General features: G+C 47.0%; 1 protein-coding gene across 1 annotated transcript in view; it reads left to right on the forward strand.

Moving 5' to 3' along the window:
* The first annotated feature begins 3967 nt into the window (after window positions 1-3967).
* The window catches only part of FNDC1 (fibronectin type III domain containing 1), a 60799-nt gene continuing 46798 nt past the window's right edge, over window positions 3968-17968 (forward strand). Inside the window, exon 1 of the mRNA XM_005518639.3 lies at window positions 3968-4038. Within this exon, the coding sequence (XP_005518696.2) occupies window positions 3969-4038 (70 nt within the window). The 5' untranslated portion in view covers window position 3968. The remainder of the gene's footprint in view (window positions 4039-17968) is intronic.

The following is a 17968-nucleotide window of genomic DNA, read 5'->3' on the forward strand; positions in this document are numbered from 1 at the left end:
GCAAGGAAAAGGAGTGGTTACCAGGCGCATGTAGTTTTACATTGCTGGAAGGTATTTCCTGGGTCTCTTTCAGCCTCTTTTCTCTGTGTTAGTGGCCTTCAACAGAATTGTACACTTCAACTCAAAAGAATTACACAATTAACATGCTTAAAACTTCTTCTGTTCATTTCGGAGTAAAATAGACACTAAGGCTTATGCATTTAAATATTTCTTTCATTTTGTGCAGGTTTAGTGTTAAACAGATGCAAAATATTTACAAGACAAGGGTCTTAGATCATTTAAACAAAATTATGTGGAACGGTGGTTGCCATTAGAGTAAGTGGTCAGAAACTTTCTTGGCAGTGTTTAATGTGGCATTCCTCCTTCCTTGTGCATAAATAAAGCAAATGTCACTGGAATTTAGTAAAAGGCTGCTGTGTTTTCACTTGGATCTGAAGCTGTGATTACAGATTATGTAGAAGACATTCCACAGCAGATGTGGCTTTAGCTGTTAGGTGTTGACTCATGCCTGTATTTTAGCCCATGCTGCCATACCTGGGCTGATGCTGGGGCTGGATCCTGCTTGCTTGTATCCAAGTGAGCTGCAGGCAGTACTGTAGAGAATTGCAGAGGAGAGAAACTCTGTGCAGAGCCCTTGAAATTGCTCATAAGTATCTGGACAATTTGGCTCACTAAAATTCTTCCTTTATATGTCTCTGTCTGCCTGAGTCTTCCATTTGTAAACCTTCCCCTACAAACTCTTGGGGGTATCATTTCTATTTCACAGCCTGCTGCTGTTCCCTTTGCATCAATGACAAACATTGTAGAATTCAAGAGTCAGTAAGTTGTTTGCGAAATGCAAAAAGCTGTTCCATTAGCTGGTATAAATAAAAGAGCTCCACAGAGAATGAAAGGAGGTGAGACAAGAAGCTCTGCTAGACTGTGCCAGCTGAAGACCTGTTTCAATGAGTTTTCTAGAAATCCTGAAAACAAACTGCTGGTGTATTGCATCTTCTCTGCTCAGGATTTTCCAGTATATAGTGATTATTTGGTCTGGCCTCATATGGCTTCAAGAGAAGCATTTGCATAAATAAGAGAGAAAGAATCAGCAATCCCAAATATCCCTTGTTTTGGTTTAAGCTATAATTTAATCTTAAATGTTACACTAATATCACCTGGGCTAATTACAGAAAATTCCTTTCCTGCAAAGAAACAAATTTCACATTGCCATAGGAACAAGTCCATACTCATTGCAGTATGGCATCTTGGTTGTTTCCTGAGCAATCCATATTCTCAATGGAATACTGTCTTTTAATGAAAAACCTTCAAGACTGCACAGCCCATACAGGTGAGCATGGTGTATAATTTCATCCAGACAGATGGCTGCACCTCTGCATGTTCAACCCTCTGTCTCTCCTGGATGCACTTGCATAGAACAAACAATGAAGAAACAACTGAGGAAAATAAAACCCCTTCCAGATTTATGTACTCTGCAAAGATTCACTCTTTCCAATACATCTATATACCATTTTGCCTCCAGTTAGTAAGCACCCTTTTTTTTTGTTTGTTTGTTTTTTCCCTTTTCAGAGCTGTGATTTTAAAAGCAGCAATTGGGCTTGAGCCTGTTGAGTAATGTCAGCTTCCATGGGGGATTCCTCTGCCACCTATGACCAGCTGGGGGGGTGAGGGGGGGCTGTGTGGATGCTGGAGGGGGCATCATGCTGAGGCTGTTCCTCCTGCCTTGCCAGGTACCATTTTCTCTTAGGGCAAGCTCAGACATCCTTGTCAGGGAGTACTGGCACAGTCACATTGTTCCACTAACTACATCCACTGCAATTCCCAAATGCCCACCATGTACAATGATACCTTCCTCACACAGAACAGCTCTTGCTGCAGATAACAGGCAGGATTTGGATTTCTGTGGTGCTGAGATCCCTGACTCTAATAGAGACTCTTCACCCAGGTTTACCTGCTAAAACTTTTGACCCAAATATCCAGATCTCTCAATGTGTTTTTTTTCTCTTGCTGTCATGCTTTGCTAATGAAGTGTACTTTCTCTCAGAAACAGCTGGTGTCTCATGTGAGAATTGTATGTCTTTAACCATTCAATGTTCAAGTCAGTCCTTGATTCATAATCCAGAAAAGGCCTTTCAAAGCTGCTCTTTGGCATTCCATTCCTCACTGTATGACTGATGCTATTTCACTGCGAACCACATCCTCGAGAATGCCACTGAGGAAGGGGAGAGCCAAAGCTGAAAGGGGATAATGATGCTGTGATGCTCAAGCAGGAGGGGCACTGTTCAGAGCAATGAGGGATACAGTGACCAGTGATGTCTGGTATGCTGCAAAGCCAGGAGGCTGCAACAGACAGCAATCTACTAAAAATGTGGTATTGCAGATGTGCTTTAACTCGAGCTTCCAGAAACCCTGTCATCTGGAGACTCCTTCTGTTTGGTATGCTGCTTTGTTTTTAAAAGCCTCTCCCAGGCTGTAGCAGTCAAGTTCTAGGAGGAGATGTTCCAGGAGTTCTAGAGATGCCCACAACTCCCTTTGCTTGTCCCAGGGTTCCTGCTTCAGTTCTGGACTACAGTCCCTACCTTGTGCATGGCTGCTCCAGTCTCAGCTTGCTCCCAGGCTTTCTTACTTACAAAGTGCAGTGTTCACCTTGCAATGGAACAAAGCCCAGGTGTAGTTCTGCAGGAGGCTGCCCCATACCCAGTATGGGTGAGCAGCTGCCAGGTTTGGCTTCCTATGTCCTGAACACACATTCAGCTCATCAGTTAACCCTGTTAACCTCATTTTGGATTCTGCAAACCATGAAAATGCACATATGTAACACATGAAGGATACCACGTAATCACTGATACCAGTGAACACATGGCCAGTCTGATCCTGTGGGTTGTGGGACCCTGAGCAGCTTGGCCAGGAGGACCAGAGTGGTGAGTAGGACCAGAGACCCAGAAGCAGGTACACCCAGCAGCAGAGATGTAGCCTGAGACTTTGGAGCCACTCTGTGCCAGTCCTCCATGTGCTCAGCCATGGAGATGCATGGCAGCATGCCAAAAGCAGGTGTGGAGCCAAGATTCCTGTGCAAAGCCTGCCCCTGTTATTTGCCTTCCTTTGATTTGTGCTTTTGTTTGTTTTGTGTGTTTCTCTGTTTTTCACAAAAAATATGGTGTTTATTTTTCCCAGTATCTTTCCTCTCCCTTCACAGTAGGCAAGAACTTTTATGCCCCATTTAGTTTAGTTTTGTTTTTCTTTTTGCTTAGTTTCCACAGCAGAGGATCAATTATTAATTGTTAGAGAAATATCCTTCAGCAATGCAGCAAAAGGTAGATGGGGGATATGGGTTGGAGGGTTGTGGGAAGAGCCAGCCAAGTCGGACTGCGAAGTGCCTTGTATATCTAACAGTGCATCTCTCCAGTGCAAGGCTACTGAAGGAAAAATCCCGGCCAGATACGTGGTGGAAGTTCAGAAAGAGCAAAAGATGACGTGGAGAAGGAAAGACAAGCCAGTATAGAAAGTTCTGTATAGTGAACCCTGTGCCCACGCAGGACTGAATACCCACCCCAGCTGGGAGGACACAGTGCCACAAGGGGAGAGGACAGAAGGCAACACGAGGGTGCGTGTAACACGAATGGGGCAGCTGAAATTCCCCTAGGTACCGAGAGGCAGGCTCAGAGCCCGTACGCTCCTTGGGGAGATGTTTCCCGGAGGAGCCAGGTGCGCGCCCGCCAAGGCCGGGGATGCTGCGGGCAGCGGCCGCCGGGGCGGGCGGGCCGGGGCGCCGGGCGGGCCGGGGCCGCGGGGGCGGAGGGCCCGTTCCCGCCTCCGCGGGGCCGCCCCGCTGCAGTGTCCCGGCAGCCCGGGAGGAGGAGACGGCGGGGCGCGCAGGCAGCAGCGGGGCAGCCCCGCCGAGACGGTCGCCGGGCGGGCGCCGGCCCCGCGCCCCCCCCCCCCCGCCGCCCGCGCCCCGCGCCCCCGGCCCCATGGCGGGGCCCGCCGCCCCCTGGGCCGCCCTGCTGCTGCTGGCCGCCCTGCTGCCCGCCGCCCTGCCAGGTACGCGGGAGCTGCCCCGCGCGGGGGTGAGCGGCTGCCGTGCCACGCGTGTCGCTGCCCGGCTGCCTGGGGCCCGCGGGGCGGGGGGCTCAGGGGCCACTCGGTGCTTGGGGATGCCCAGCGGCGCCGCTCTCTGCCCCCGCCCGGCCCGGGGACAGGCGCCGCGGCGGCATCGCAGGGACACCCCGGCCGAGCCGGCGCTTCCCTGCCCGGGAGCAGGCACCTGCCGCCGCCCCCGATGTGTGGAGACCCCTCGGCCGGTGCCCACCGCGGGACGGAGGGAGACCCGAGCGGGGAGGGGAGCTGCAAAGCCGGGCAAGCTTCGGCACCGAGGGTCACCCGGCTCTCGGAGAGCGGCCGGGACCCTCCGTGGGTTTGCTCTGCTGCACTCTGCCGCTCCGCAGCGCGGGGCTGCAGCCTGCAAGGACGCTCCTGGCCAGACGCTAGCGGAGAGCGCCGCAGGGTGACAGCCTCCCGCTTGCCTTCAGCCCGTGGATGCCTTTTCCCCCCTGGAACCGCGCGCTGGTTCCGTCGTCCCGTCTCGTCTCTGCTGAGGAGCCCCGCTCGCGGGGTTAGCGGCACTGACAGCGGGCAACCCAGCAGCTCCACGGGAAGCCAGGAGAGATCCCTCTTTTCTTCGTTCCCGCCCCCGGAGTCCTGTGGATCGAACTCTGTATCAGGCCGGGCGAGGCTGGCGCTGCTGTCAGAGTTCCCCGGGCCCTCCGGATCAAGTTTAAGCTGCTCTGGAGGTGGCGTTGTGGGAGGCAGTGGCAGATCTGCCCTGTCCTTTTCCTTGTGGAAGCAGTGTGCGGTCACAGCAGCCCCCGCGGCACTTTTTGCACCGCAGACAATGCCGAACCGAATCTCCTCAGCTTGTGGCCGCAAGGTCTGCAGCAGATTGCGGCTAAAGACAGGGTATAGATACACATGCGGAGGCATTTCAGCGCCAGATTGTATCTGCTGGGGTTACAGTAGCCAGAGCGGCACAGGGACACTTGCCCGCATGGTGGCTGTCCCATCTCCAGCCCCGTGCTGTAGTCGCAGAGGAGCCAGCCGAGGACGATAGCATCCTCCCCAGCAGCTCTAGGCTGTGCGGCAGAGCTCGGGACTTCATGTCACCCGTGGCTCCTGGTGAACTTTAGTGTGCAGCTAAGTAATCCTTCAAGGAATGATCTGCCTAACCTGGAACTGTAGTCTCTCTAAAACTTGCTGTTCGCATCCAGGTTAAGCTTGGGATCACACTTCTGGAAGCGGTTTTATCATAGTGCTCCCTTGTGGCAGTGGTAAATGAACGGGGAACTGGATCTCTGCGGCTACCTGCTGGCAAGTGAGAGGAGGGAAGGGAGCAGGGGAGTTTGTGTTCTGCTAGTGAGGGAAATGTGAGAATTGTCATAGCCTCTGAGGAAAAGTGTTAGCTGTTGAGTGCATGCACGCTCTTGCTTCCCCGACTGTGTAATGTCTAAAGTGAGTCTTGGAGATTCTGATACTTCACTAAAAATTTTGCATGTAATATCCATGTATATATTTCCTTGTTTGCAGTCCCACACCAATGTGCTGTAAAAATTAGGCCAGTTTCTGAACAAACCCAAATGTGTTGGCACAGTGTTGCACAGAGCTCTCTGCGTGCTTCCCAGCTATGGAACTCTGGAGCACACCAAAACCTGCTGGAGTGCAAATAATGCACTGTTAACCCCGGAGTGGCTGGACAGAACTGGATGTGGGCTGCATGTGTGCTCCCTGTCCTTGTTGGTGTGCTGGCCAGATTGAGTGGACACCACTTTCCTTCTCTAGTCTAGAGAGTAGTTTATAAGCTACTAAACACAGGCTGTGTCCTGAGCAAGTGCAGTCTCAGCAGGAGTTCTTTCTCAGGGCATAAAAGCCATTACTGAGCAATTTTGCTGCCCTTGGTCCTGCTTTCTCACACTCCAGCTGTGTTAGAAATGGTCCTGCTGACCACCTTTACTGCATGTGCTCTGTCTAGGGAACCTGTCCCAAACTCACTCTGCACTTTGGAGCCTTTGTCCAAGTACCGTGTCTGTGAGACAGGGAGGCTGTCTTGGCTCAGCAGACAGGCTCCAATGAAGTGAAAGAGTCCTTCAATTTTTGTCTGCGGAAAGAAAGGAAAGATTTTTTCCTCAGTAAGGGTCTGGCATTGGGCTTGTGCTGTCATTGACTGTGTTCTCTTTATCAAAATAGAAAGTCAGTGTGGGGCCTGTGCCCAGGATTGTTGTGGCTGTCCTTGGGCCAAGAAAGTGTAAGAGTAGGGTTGTTGTGCTGGAGCCAACTTAGGGGGCAGATCCCATTCGTGTATAGCCAGGAGAGATTTGTTGCTTGCTGCCAGATCCCATGCATGGAAGAATGGATACTGACTACAGAAAACAGTCACCTACTCACCTTATTGTCTTAGACAAACAGTATTCAAGCTCCACCTGCAGCCAGTGGGAGAAATTTGGGGGAAACTTTAAGAAGAGGCTATGCTCAGAGGAAGAGCTTTTCTGACAGCAGCACTAACTCTCATTTTCCTTCCTTGTCTAGACTGTCTGACATAAACAGAGAAAGCAGAAGGGTCTCCAAGGGAATTTTCCACTTCATTTAGCTCTAAGGAATGTATCTTCTCAGTTATTTAGGACAGTGCTGTAATGGTCTTAACTGTATAGCTCTGTACCAGCCTCTGGGTGTGTCAGATATATGAAAGCTCCTGTGCCGTCCAAGTCTGTGATTCCAGCTCTTCAGACAGCACGTGGACTGATTTTGGCTGGACGTGTGGTTTAGAAGGTGCTTTCAGAAGCTGATCTACACAGAAAGAAATTAGAGGCGGGGCTGAGTAGATGTTGCAGCGAGACAAAGACATGCCAGCAGGGGGAATAGGATCTTGTGTCTATGATCTACAATATTGAGTGAGCATTCAGTTGCCCAAAAATGTAGCTCAGACACATTCAGTCATCGTATTTCCTCTGTAGGACACTGAAATGTGACTTCTAAGTTCTCAAGATAACTTAGATTGGACTTTATATCCGCTTCAAATTGTATGCAGCTGTCTGCAATTGGGCTGTTGTCTTCACATGAAGGAAGCATAGCAGTATTTTCACCAGGCTCAGTTTCTGGTGCATGTCTAGGACCCATGGTTTCTCTAGCTGGGAGTTATGTAATGTAATGCATCTTTGTCTGTCACTGAGGAGGTGCTCAGGAATGTGGCTAAGTTGGCATTGGGATGTGCTGGCACCAGGCATTAGGTCTCTTAAATTTATGCTGTTGCAGCTGAAGTATAATCAGGACTGGAATCCAGTCCTAACCAAAGACCTCTAGAGTGAACCTGTGTTTAGTAGCCTGGGTATGATCTCAAATATGAAAGAAAATGCAGCCAAATCAACATTTTCTTCCCCCCTTTAGTTTTGAAGTGTCAGGATCTGCTTATCTTGTTTAACTTGAGTTACCTGTCTTCATAAATTAGTATTCCTTTATTCCCCCCTTTGCCTGCCCAAGTGAACCATAGCTACATGCATGCATGTATCATGGGAACATTTACCTTTTGTTGTGCTGTCTGCTGGGAAAGAGGAGGGAGCATGGGTGATAGGCACGTCTCCCACAGACTGCTAATGCGCTGTGGCGGTCACTTCTCCAGAGGAAATGGTGTGGATATTGATGTGCCTTCCTGTTGGGATGCTCCATGCTGCTATTTCCTCCCACAAGCTGCAGATGTACCACACTTTTGTGCAGCCTTGAGAGGGTTCTGCCAGCCTTGCAGACTCTGTACTGATCCTTCAGGCAGGTGCCAGCACTCCCTGGTGTCTTTTCTACCCCTGAAATTGCCACGTGTCATTTCTCTTTTACAGCTCCCTAAAGCAGCAACACTTTCACTGGTATACTGCGCTGCAGGATTGTTTTTATTCCTTTGAATGCACATGAAATTTAATTCACTTGGAACTGTGAGTGTTTTCATTATTCCCCAAGGTGAAAAAGATGGCTTCACCTCTGCAGCCAGTGCCCCTGCCCACCCCTCAGAGGGAGAGAGGGAGGGATGAACTGCTGGGTTGTGAGGCAGTGAAATCTAGAGGAGAGCAGCAGAAACTGAAGCTGGGGAGATCCTTTCCCTCTGTCTCATGAGAAGCCCAAACATTTTGCTTCCACATGTGTTGAGAACTTCCATTTTAGCTATGTTTGCACTAGTATCGTAAACCCCTGAGGGGTGTTATAGCTTGCATTTTTAGATCAATAGAGAAGTGATGGTTGCCTTGAAGAAATGTGAGGTTGTCTGAAAGATCCTTTGCTGTGCAGGACCCAATAGAAAGCCTTTGAAATAATGTTTGCATTTTCTTATATGTGCTTGCTATGCTGCTGCTTATTCTGCTGCATTGTTGGCTGCAAAACCTACAGTCTGTGTTGAATTTCACAAACTGAAGTGCCAAAATAAGCACCGCCAAGATCAAGACAGTGGCTTAAATTGCACAAGATTTAAAGAAAACCAAGAACTGCTGAGATCTTCTGCTTTGCTATCTGTTCTCTGGGTCTCGGGACACACGTTTCTTAACTTTCCTCCACACCCTGGATGCCTAGGGATTTAGAGGGGTGGTGTGCTTTAGTCCTGCATCTACACTGCTTGCCACTTACCAAAGGGGCATTTATCCAGGCAAAATCCAGCAGGATTTTGCACTGCCCTTGTACCTGGCTAGATTGACTATGGACACTCTGATCCCAGCTCTCACATTTATTCTCACTTGAGCTTTTGCCTGCAGCACCTCTATAGTTGGGTTCATTTCCTTTGGGGGATGTACAAGCACCTGGAAAGTGTCTGCTTTCCTTGGTTCCTCTTTAAACTTTAGACAAACCTGTAATGAAAAATAACTTTTCCACAGTGTACCACATGTTTGAGTGCTTAACTGCTGTACTGGCAGCAGAGTTAACAAGATCGACATCAAACAGTGTTTACACAGCGTCCCCTTCATTGCATGGTCTCGATTTGCCTGGGGAGATGAGAAGTTGTGCTGACAGCTCATGTGCTTCTGGTCCCCAGCAAGACCTGTGCAGGCTGCTGAGTTCCCTCTGCCTTCTCTCTGCTGGATGGGACCTGGTACCCACCTCTCTCCAGACCTCTTGTCACGTGTCCTCCTCTCCTAAGGCATGTGGCTGCTGGGTCATGTAGCTCTGGAAGCGGCAAATTCTCTTCCCCAGTTCCCTGGAACTGCTGTCTGGGATGTCATTTAAGGTCTTTTCTCCTACTCAGAGTTTCTGCAAATCTGCGTTTAAACTTCTGCATATTTTGTACTGTTCACAGGACTTTCAGGATGGTTAAAATCTCTCTGGGTTAAATTGTACCTTTCTCTAGCAGCAGTCACTGTACCTCACTCTCACTGAACTTGTAACCTCTGGCCCACTGTTAGCTCTTCATAAATGACATCTGTACAGTGAGACACAGCAGCTTTTCCCATGTGCCATGGGTTGTGTTCCCTGGCTGTGTCACATCTCTGTGCTGTGGTGAGAGCTGAGCATTCTTCACTCTTCTGAGCAGCCTGCATGTGTCTCCATTTTGGTATAGGTGCTTGCATTTGGCAGGTCTGTGTTTAAAGCAAATAGTGTTAAGGAGTGTAGAAGCATGGAAAAGTGTAAGACCCAAGACATGTAGAAATTGTGTGCTCTAAACAGAGAGCTTTTCCTAAACAAAGAGAAATTGTTAATTACATCAAATGTAATACTGAAATCCAGTGGTAAGGAAGGCAGTCCAAGCTTCTCCTCATCCTGGAAGCACACATGAAATGTACATCCAAATTTAGCTATGTACACATTGAAAAGTGGTCTGGAGAAGTGTGCATTTTAAATCACTCCTCTTCAGTGAGTAACTCAGTCATCAAACCAGCTCTTCATTAAACAGAGTAAATTACTCTTCGAGGACTGCGGAGTGTGTTCATATTTCACAGTTCCAATGCAGCTATTCCACTATTACATAGCTATTAAGTCCTCTTGGGCATCATGGTCCTGGTTCCAGCAAATCTCTCTGACTGTTGTATTCTTCCTGCACTAAACTGATTATTTTTCCACTGGAGGAGTTGGTTGTTCTTAATATATACATTTGCCGTAAAATAAGAGACCACTTTTCAAATGGTTATTTGTCATGTTTACTGTAGAGCTGACTCCTATATTTTGACTGAAACTTTTTTTTGGGGGAAAAAGTGCAGGACTTCTGGAGCTGGAATATTAGTGTTTCCTTGTCTCTAAAAAAAGACAGAAATAAGAGAAACTGAATAGTCAACATAATTTGTTTTGGTATTCTGTTATGAAGTGCTTAATCCTTTCTTTCAGAGTGGTGTCCTTGGAAGGGTGTACAGAAGGATTTAGCTGGTATGGGGAAAAACTACTGAGTGTGCCTTAAAATTCCTGCAATGGAAAGCAGCAAATGCAACTGGCAAAATGTGCTGCTGTGGCTGAAAACTTGTGGTACCCAGAGAGCAGCTCAAGCCTTGCCACCTGCCTGGCCAGCCCTCTCAGAGCCCCTGGATGCTCCTGCTGCTCAGGGAGGGGAGTGTGGGAGCAGCACCCCATTCCCAACCCTAGCACCCATGCTGCAGCCTGAGAAGTAGCCAGGCTTCATGTTTTCAGCCTCAGGAAGATAGCATTTAATTTTGCCTTTGTTGCTGAGGTCTTGGGGCAGGTCTGAGCACTGCAGGACACAGGCTCTAGGCAGATAGATGGAGGGCTGGATTTAGCTGCTGTAACTCCTGCTGGGTAGTGTCTTGCTTCATGTGGCAACCCCATGGAAGTACCCAATGGCATCAGAATCTGCCCCTGCATGAGTAACTGAGCTGCACTTTCACACAGTCTCTATCTTTCCCTTTCATCACCTTTTGAAGCCATGCTGAGTTCAGTGACATAATGGTGTGGTCTTTAGCATGGGATGCATTGCAGATGGCCCTCAGCTCACGTGCCAAGAGGCTGCAGCAGCGTGAAGCCAACAGTGATCCGGTGTTTTGGCAGAGGGCTCGCTGCACTTTGCAGGAGTGGGTGCTCTGGGTTATGTGCTTGCAGCCTTGCTGTCTGCATCACTTGAGCTTCCTGTCAGCCTCTGTCCCAGCTGTGCCATTGGTTTGATGTTTCTGGTCTCCCAAAGCAGAGGTGATATAAACAGTTTAAAACCAAATGGCAGTGATGGAAATGCTCCATTTGGCTTTGCTGGTCTGCGACTTCAGGCTGATTTCAGGTTGCATGTATTTTTAATATATATATTTGATAAGTGTCTGAGGTTGTGTTACTGGGGAGATGGGTTGGGGATCACAAGGCCTGGTTTCATTCAAAAGTCTAAGACAAATGTTGAAAGTGACATCTCACCTTTCCCAAGCTCCACTGGCCCTGTTTTAAAAACGAGTTGAATGTTTTTTCCATGCTGCAGTGCTGAAGAACTGCCCAAGCTAAGACCTCGCTCTCTTCTACTTGAAATTTTCCAAAAAGAAGTAATGACTGATGTCTTTTGAATTGCCCAGTTTCCCAAAGCTGAATGTTTGAAAAATTGCTGTCTTTACAAAGAAACAAAGCCCAAAGAAAAGGAAATTAACCGGAAAAGCTCTACTGTGATAGCACAGCAACAGTATTGAAAACCTAGAAAGTCTAAACCTTAAAAAACAATATTAGCAAACCAACTTTTCATGTTAGATGTGTACAGTGATGTATTATTTTGTTTGTAATGTGGTGATTGCTCTGCCAGGGCACTGAGTTCCTTTTCTTCACTCTTAATGGCTAATGTAAGTCAAGCCGGTCCTCCAAGAGTCTGATTACATGTTTAAATGGGAGTTCAGAGGACTGAATGCTCAGTGGGCACTGTACATGTTTCCATGAAAGCCCTTCCCATCAGGTCAGGGCTGCTGGGTTTCAATTGCTGAGCACAAATTTATTGCTACAAGATGTCTCAGACCATATGTGCTCCTCATCTGCCCTCCCAGCAGTCAGCCCCCAGTGCAGGATGTGCCATGCTCCTTGGAAGTGCTGATTGCTGAGGGCTAGACACCTCTGCAAGCACACTTTCTTTCCTCTGCAAAACCAGCTGTTTAAATTGCCCTCAGGGAGGGATGATGAGTGGTATGAGACATTGTGGGATTCTGGTTGTGCTTGGTATCACAGCGTGCAGATCGGGCTGGAAACCTGCAGCTAATGTGACGTGGGAATGGGAATGAGTGTGAAAAACCTTGGAGGGATGGAAACAGATTTCAGACCACTACTTAAGTGAAATTAAAAGAGAAATGTCTTTGAACTGACTTAAGTCTTTCCTTGTGGTGGTGACAAGCCAGCTGTGCCATGTTATGCTAGCACAGGGTAGTCACAGGCAGCGTGGTGTGGGCACAGCTGCACCTGCACAGCTGCACAGTGGGAGAGGATGGTGTCCACACTCCCTCTGGGTGTGGAGGGAAGGAACCATCCATGTGGGTGTCAACAGAGGGAAGGGAGAAGGACATACAAGAAAAAACAAGATTTTTTTTTTTCTTCTCTAACACCAGCAGGAAAAGAGGAAGGATTCAGTCCAGTGGAGAGAGCTGAAGTGAAAGCTCAGATAAATGATGGATCTCAGGGTCTGGTGGGCATATGCATCAGAGTATCTGATGAGTTAGTATGGATGTTTCTGAAGGAGGGTGGTGTGTTTGAAGACAGGGAGAATTATTTTTAGCTCATGCCTACCATTCTACCTGTTGCTTTTCTTTGGGAGAGAAGCTCCCAAAGAAGATTTTCTTAGGACTGGATTTTACTTAGGACTGTTACAGAACAATCTGCTAATAAGTGTAGTAATGGTGGCAGAAACAGACTCTATGAATCCAGACATAAGAGCCTCATAAAATTAGACATAGAGTTTGCAAGATTTTTGGCAGTATGGAACGAACCATTTGTCTTTTGCAGCAGTTGGACCTTCTGCAAATATAGTTTTTCTCTGCTTGTGCTGTATAAAAATATTTTTAAAACCCCCAAACTTTTGTTATGCTTGCAAGTAGTCCCTATGAAAACCGAGAAGGCAAATAGTGAAGCTTCAAAATGTCTGTAGGAGCTTTTGAACCATTTGGAGCCCCTTTGTATGGAAGGAAATCACTGTGTTTCAGGAAGCTTTGCCACTTCAGCAAGATGTTTGTGCTCCTGAATGGTAGCAGATGGCCGACACAAAATATGGTAGCAGGTTCCTTAAGCTACAGTGCAAATTTCCTTGCTTTGCTCTTAGCAGTCAGCCTTGGTTTGAGGGATCCAAGCTCGGACCTTGTCTCTGCTGTTGCTGTAGGGCTGCTTCCCCAGCCAGACAAAACACCCAGATTTAGGCTGCCCATAATGCTGCTGGGTAACCTGGCGTTGCCATGCAGATCTAGTCAAAGCTCTGTGACAGCAGAGGATACCACTGCCACAGGAGTAAAGGCTGGTTTTCATCAGAAGCTCATGTTCGAAGAGAGGAGGGATTATTGTTCATCACCACATCATCATAGGTCACCAGCATTGGTGATGGGTGGGTCAGAGCTCACAAGAAACAGTGGGAAGTGCAGACTGGGTGCTTTGGTATTAGAAAGCTTCATTCCTCTGAACTGCACCAGTGCCAGCTTGGTGTCACAGGTCACCTAGCAGCAGTCAGAGAGTGGGCTGTATCAATACACCCTTCCACTGCATCCTTCCTTCCAAGTCTTCCACTTTGGGTGTTCAAATACCAAACAGGAATACCGTAAAATAGGAGTCCATGTACATTGGTATATAGCTCTAGCAGACTGCTGGCCATGGCATGTTAAAGACACTGGAAGTCCATCCTGAGACTTCTCTCCTGATTTTTGCAGAGGCTTCGTTAACAGGAAGGATTGATTTTCTTTCCCAGAGGCTCCTCTTGCTGTACATCCCACTGGTCAGGGATATTCTGTGTTCTGTGGGGAGAAGCTGCAAGTCTTGAACCTCAACCTTGGAGGTTGACGTACCAAACCAAACCAATGTACCAAATGTGTATTTTCAGTTCTAGATATCCCTGGGCTAACCCAAGGAAGATGGCATAGATTCTCTTTTACAAACCAGCAGAGCTGTGACTGCATCTTTTTGATCTGTTGAGATGCTTTTCAAGGCTATTCATTGGGTAAAATCTTTGCCAACTGTCCCAGTACTTGACAAATCATGATGAGGTGAATCCAAGTGGCTGCTGCCACATGTCTCAGTTGTGTCTGCTCAGCTGTGATAGAACTGCTTATAATGTGTGAAACAGCCCAGGGTTTTGCATGAAGACATTGCTTTGAATATGTCTGCAGAAAGTTGTTCTTTGGAAAAGAAATGAAATAAGTAAGTAATTTATCAGCAATGAAGATCTGTGCCTATCTGAGCCCAACCTAATACAGAGCTCCTAAGAATAGCGATCATAGTATTCTCTCCATTTCCCTGCCATGCAATTTATCCAGGATCCATGAGTTTTGCACTTTGGGAGCCTTGGAGGGTGCGCCACCAGCTTCCCTTTTAGGACACAAAGCTACATGTGTACTTTTTGAAAGAACTTTTACAATAAATAATGTGGAATAAACTTTGAGGAATCAGAGTGGGTATTACTTCAAGACATGAGTCGCGAATCGTTTTATATTAGAGATAGATAAATAATATTTTAGTGGTTTTTATTTGCATTTTCCATTAAGACGAAGCAGGAAAGGCTATGTTATTTTAAGATTTATGTTCTCCAGTCTCTGTAAAGAAACTTAATCTCAGAGAGCTGCTAATGAAAGAGCAGAGGCTAATGTTGAGCCTGAGTTTTGTTCTTAGCAAACTTGCACCTTGGGAAACTAACTTTTCTGATTTATAAAAGACTTTGAAATGAGAAATAAAAATGAAGAGTTTTAAATTTTATTTTCCTTCAATGCATGATGAAGCTTGAATTCCTACTCTCTGACTTTGTGAGTCTGAGGCATTTTTGGCAGTTTCGAATGGAAAGTTGAACTTGCACTTCAGCTAGAGATGGAATGGAAAGACTTTACATAAACATACGGATCTCCACTAGATTAAAAAATCTGTGCTATTTCATCGGGTAAGGGAGCAAATCTATCTGTATTGAGGTGGTTTCAGAGAGAGGTGTAAACCAACCACTCCAAATGTAAGTAGGATGCTTGAGGATGATTTCTTGAAATTTGTGATATGCATAAAGGAATGAACTAGAAGCAAAGCCACAACATCCAGATTGTCAGTGTTGAGATTAACAGGTTTTTCAGGGGATGTGAAGGTGGCTGAGAGTTGTCACTTTCCTCCCACAGCCCGTCACAACCTGATACAGAGTAGGCTGTAGGCTACCATTTGTCTCCCACTTTGAGGATGGCCATGAAACATCCCAGCAACCGGCAGCTGAGAGAAATTTGTAGGGAAATCGGGTGTTTGGATAGAAATATTTAATTAAAAATAAAATTCTCAGATAAAGTGGTGCAGAAGCATGCGAAGCTCTGTGCTTTGTGCTTTATGGATGTTGGTAACCACTGCCTGATGAGGTTGGAATGAAAGCTGGTGCAGAAAGAGAACTGTGCTTCCTGCTGTGACCTCCCATAAGTCTAGTCTATATCTTCCATCAGGATAATTACATACAATGTTTTTTTCAGCCTTTGAACGAGCAGGGCCTCATTCTTCACTTGAGTGCTTCTATAACATGCCACTGGTTTTAATGAGATTGCACGGATGTGAAAGGAGAGCAGTGGAGTGGAGATTTAGGTTCATAAGAAATGATCCAGGTGCACAGCATAAAGATGCTGCCACGGTTTAGTTAGCCTCCTAATGAGCAGTGCAATTTTAGTAGGTGTGTTTTCCTCACTGGAGATCTCTGGCCATAGCTGTGGGGAGCAGGACAGAGCTTGGCTCACAGAAGTGCATACTCTGGCTCTGACTTGTGTCCCCTGCCAACCCACTTCAAAGCTACCTCAGGCTGCGGGCACAGGGGGAGGGAGCAGTGGTGGAGGGGATGCCTGACAGCCTAGAAACAATACTCTCTTTCTTTTACTACCTTGCCTTTGGGCATCCTTTGAGGTCCAGCTAGAGGGAAATAAGTTGTCTCATCTGCAAGCCTGTGTGGGGGTGACAATAAATGTGGGTAAGCTGCAGTGCAGTAATTCACACCCAGTCATGTCCAGTCTGGGCAGAGCAGCATCATGCAAGCTCCATGCTGGTGTCAGTGCTGGAGAGAAGGGTGTTTGTGGGCTTGTAATCCTGTCATCCTTCCCATCTAGCCATACTCATGTGGGCATTAGCTATGGCTAGAGTTTCACCTTCAGCTTAAAGAAAGTTCTGCATATATTTCCTCATGTGGAAATTAAACATTTCCTTGGTGGCAGCTTCACAGAATGTAAGAAAGCCACTGAGTCTAAGTCAGTCTGAGCAAATATTCTGTCTTATTCCAGGTTTTCATAAAACCACCATAAACTTCAGTTAAATGGAGTAGTGCTAGCAGCTGATGTTATTTCTTCTTACTACCATGCTGGATTTTACCATGTGCATTTGTACCAGCAGTCAATTCTTTGCATAGAAACACATGCAGAGATTGTGTCTCAGAGCTGGCAGCTCTCAGTGTGGGAGTCAGTATACTTTACAAGAGGTAATGCTCCATCCTGCAGCAAGCTTTTTGTTGTCTTCATGCCACCTTCTGTTGTCGTGGACAAAATTGCCAGGTTGTTAGAGGAGAATAAGAGTGTTGCTGCTCATCATGGGTTGTGCAGCCAAAATCCTGCCTGGGTTCCAATTGGCGCTTAGAGTATCCCCACGCCTCTGACAGAGCTTTGAAATGTTTGAGGGACAAGCAGTAGACTGGGGTAGGGGTGAGCAAAGGGGAACTCTTCTCTCCAGGAGCTTGCATGGAAGAGCCTATTGAAACCCATGAGTTTGCCCCAGGTACCAGATGGATTCATGAGTGCCCTTGGGTCTGCCCTCGGGAGCCATGGAGCTGCTCAGGGGGATCCTGCTGCCTTTGGAATCTCCCAGGGATTTCTTCTCCTGCAGTCAGAGAGAGAAATATGAACTGTGCTTAAAACTCACTTCTCCCCACTAAGGAGAGCGTTACCACTTGTGATACCAATGGGCTTCTTTAGCATTGACTAAGCTGTGTTTCCAGAGCCAATGCTGCTAAAGGCCCCAGCTTTTGTAGAGGTGGCTGTGAGGAGAGTGTGAGGATGGTGCATGCGTGCAGGTGGAAGTCAGGGATGTCCCAGAGAAGGTGTGGTTTCCAAGTCTTCAGGAAGACCAAGTCTTGTTGTGGGTTTCTCTTCTGTGCTGTCCACTTCTCTTAAATGGACAGTGTGTTTTCAATACCTTCTTTGACAACAAAAATACACATTAAAAAGTAGTATGAGTCAGGTGTCCCTAATTTTAAAGAGGAAACTAACCAAAATTTTAGGTCTGTTAGCTTTGAGGCAATGTTATGTTTGCTGTTAACTTTCCTGACACAGTTTTGATGCGGTGTGTGCTTCATCTTAGACTGTTAGAAACAAAGAAGTTACCACAGTTTATGGTAAATAAAGTACATTAATATGAAAAGAACAAAGTGTAGATAGGTGAAAACAATGTGGTGACTACAGTCATGAACAGGGTGTGGAAAGACAAACTTTGAAGGGGGGTGTTTTATTCCTGACAATGTCTTGCCATGGCATGAATTGCTTGGTGTGGGTTCATGTTCTAATTTTCTCAGGCAGGTTCCTTTCCTGTCACTGAGCTTCTGACTAGGGCTAGAGGACAGCCTGTACAAGGATTATCTAGAAGAGAACAAGCTCAGTTCTAACTTTATCTTGTGCTTTTGTCATGTTTGTGATTGCAAGCAAATGAAATTCAGACCGCACCACTTAAAGCAGCCTCAGGCTCTGATTTAGCTCAGAAACAGGACTTCAAATGCTGTAAGTTGATATTTGTGCCATTTCTACAATTGAATGTCCAGTGAAGCCAAGAAATGTGAGTTTCTTGCACACTACGAAGAATCTGAGTGTCACAGGATCTG

This window comes from Pseudopodoces humilis, chromosome 3 (genome assembly GCF_049639895.1).
Source record: "Pseudopodoces humilis isolate 2021_Gansu_Grassland_sample_001 chromosome 3, ASM4963989v1, whole genome shotgun sequence".
NCBI classification, from domain to species: Eukaryota; Metazoa; Chordata; class Aves; order Passeriformes; family Paridae; genus Pseudopodoces; species Pseudopodoces humilis.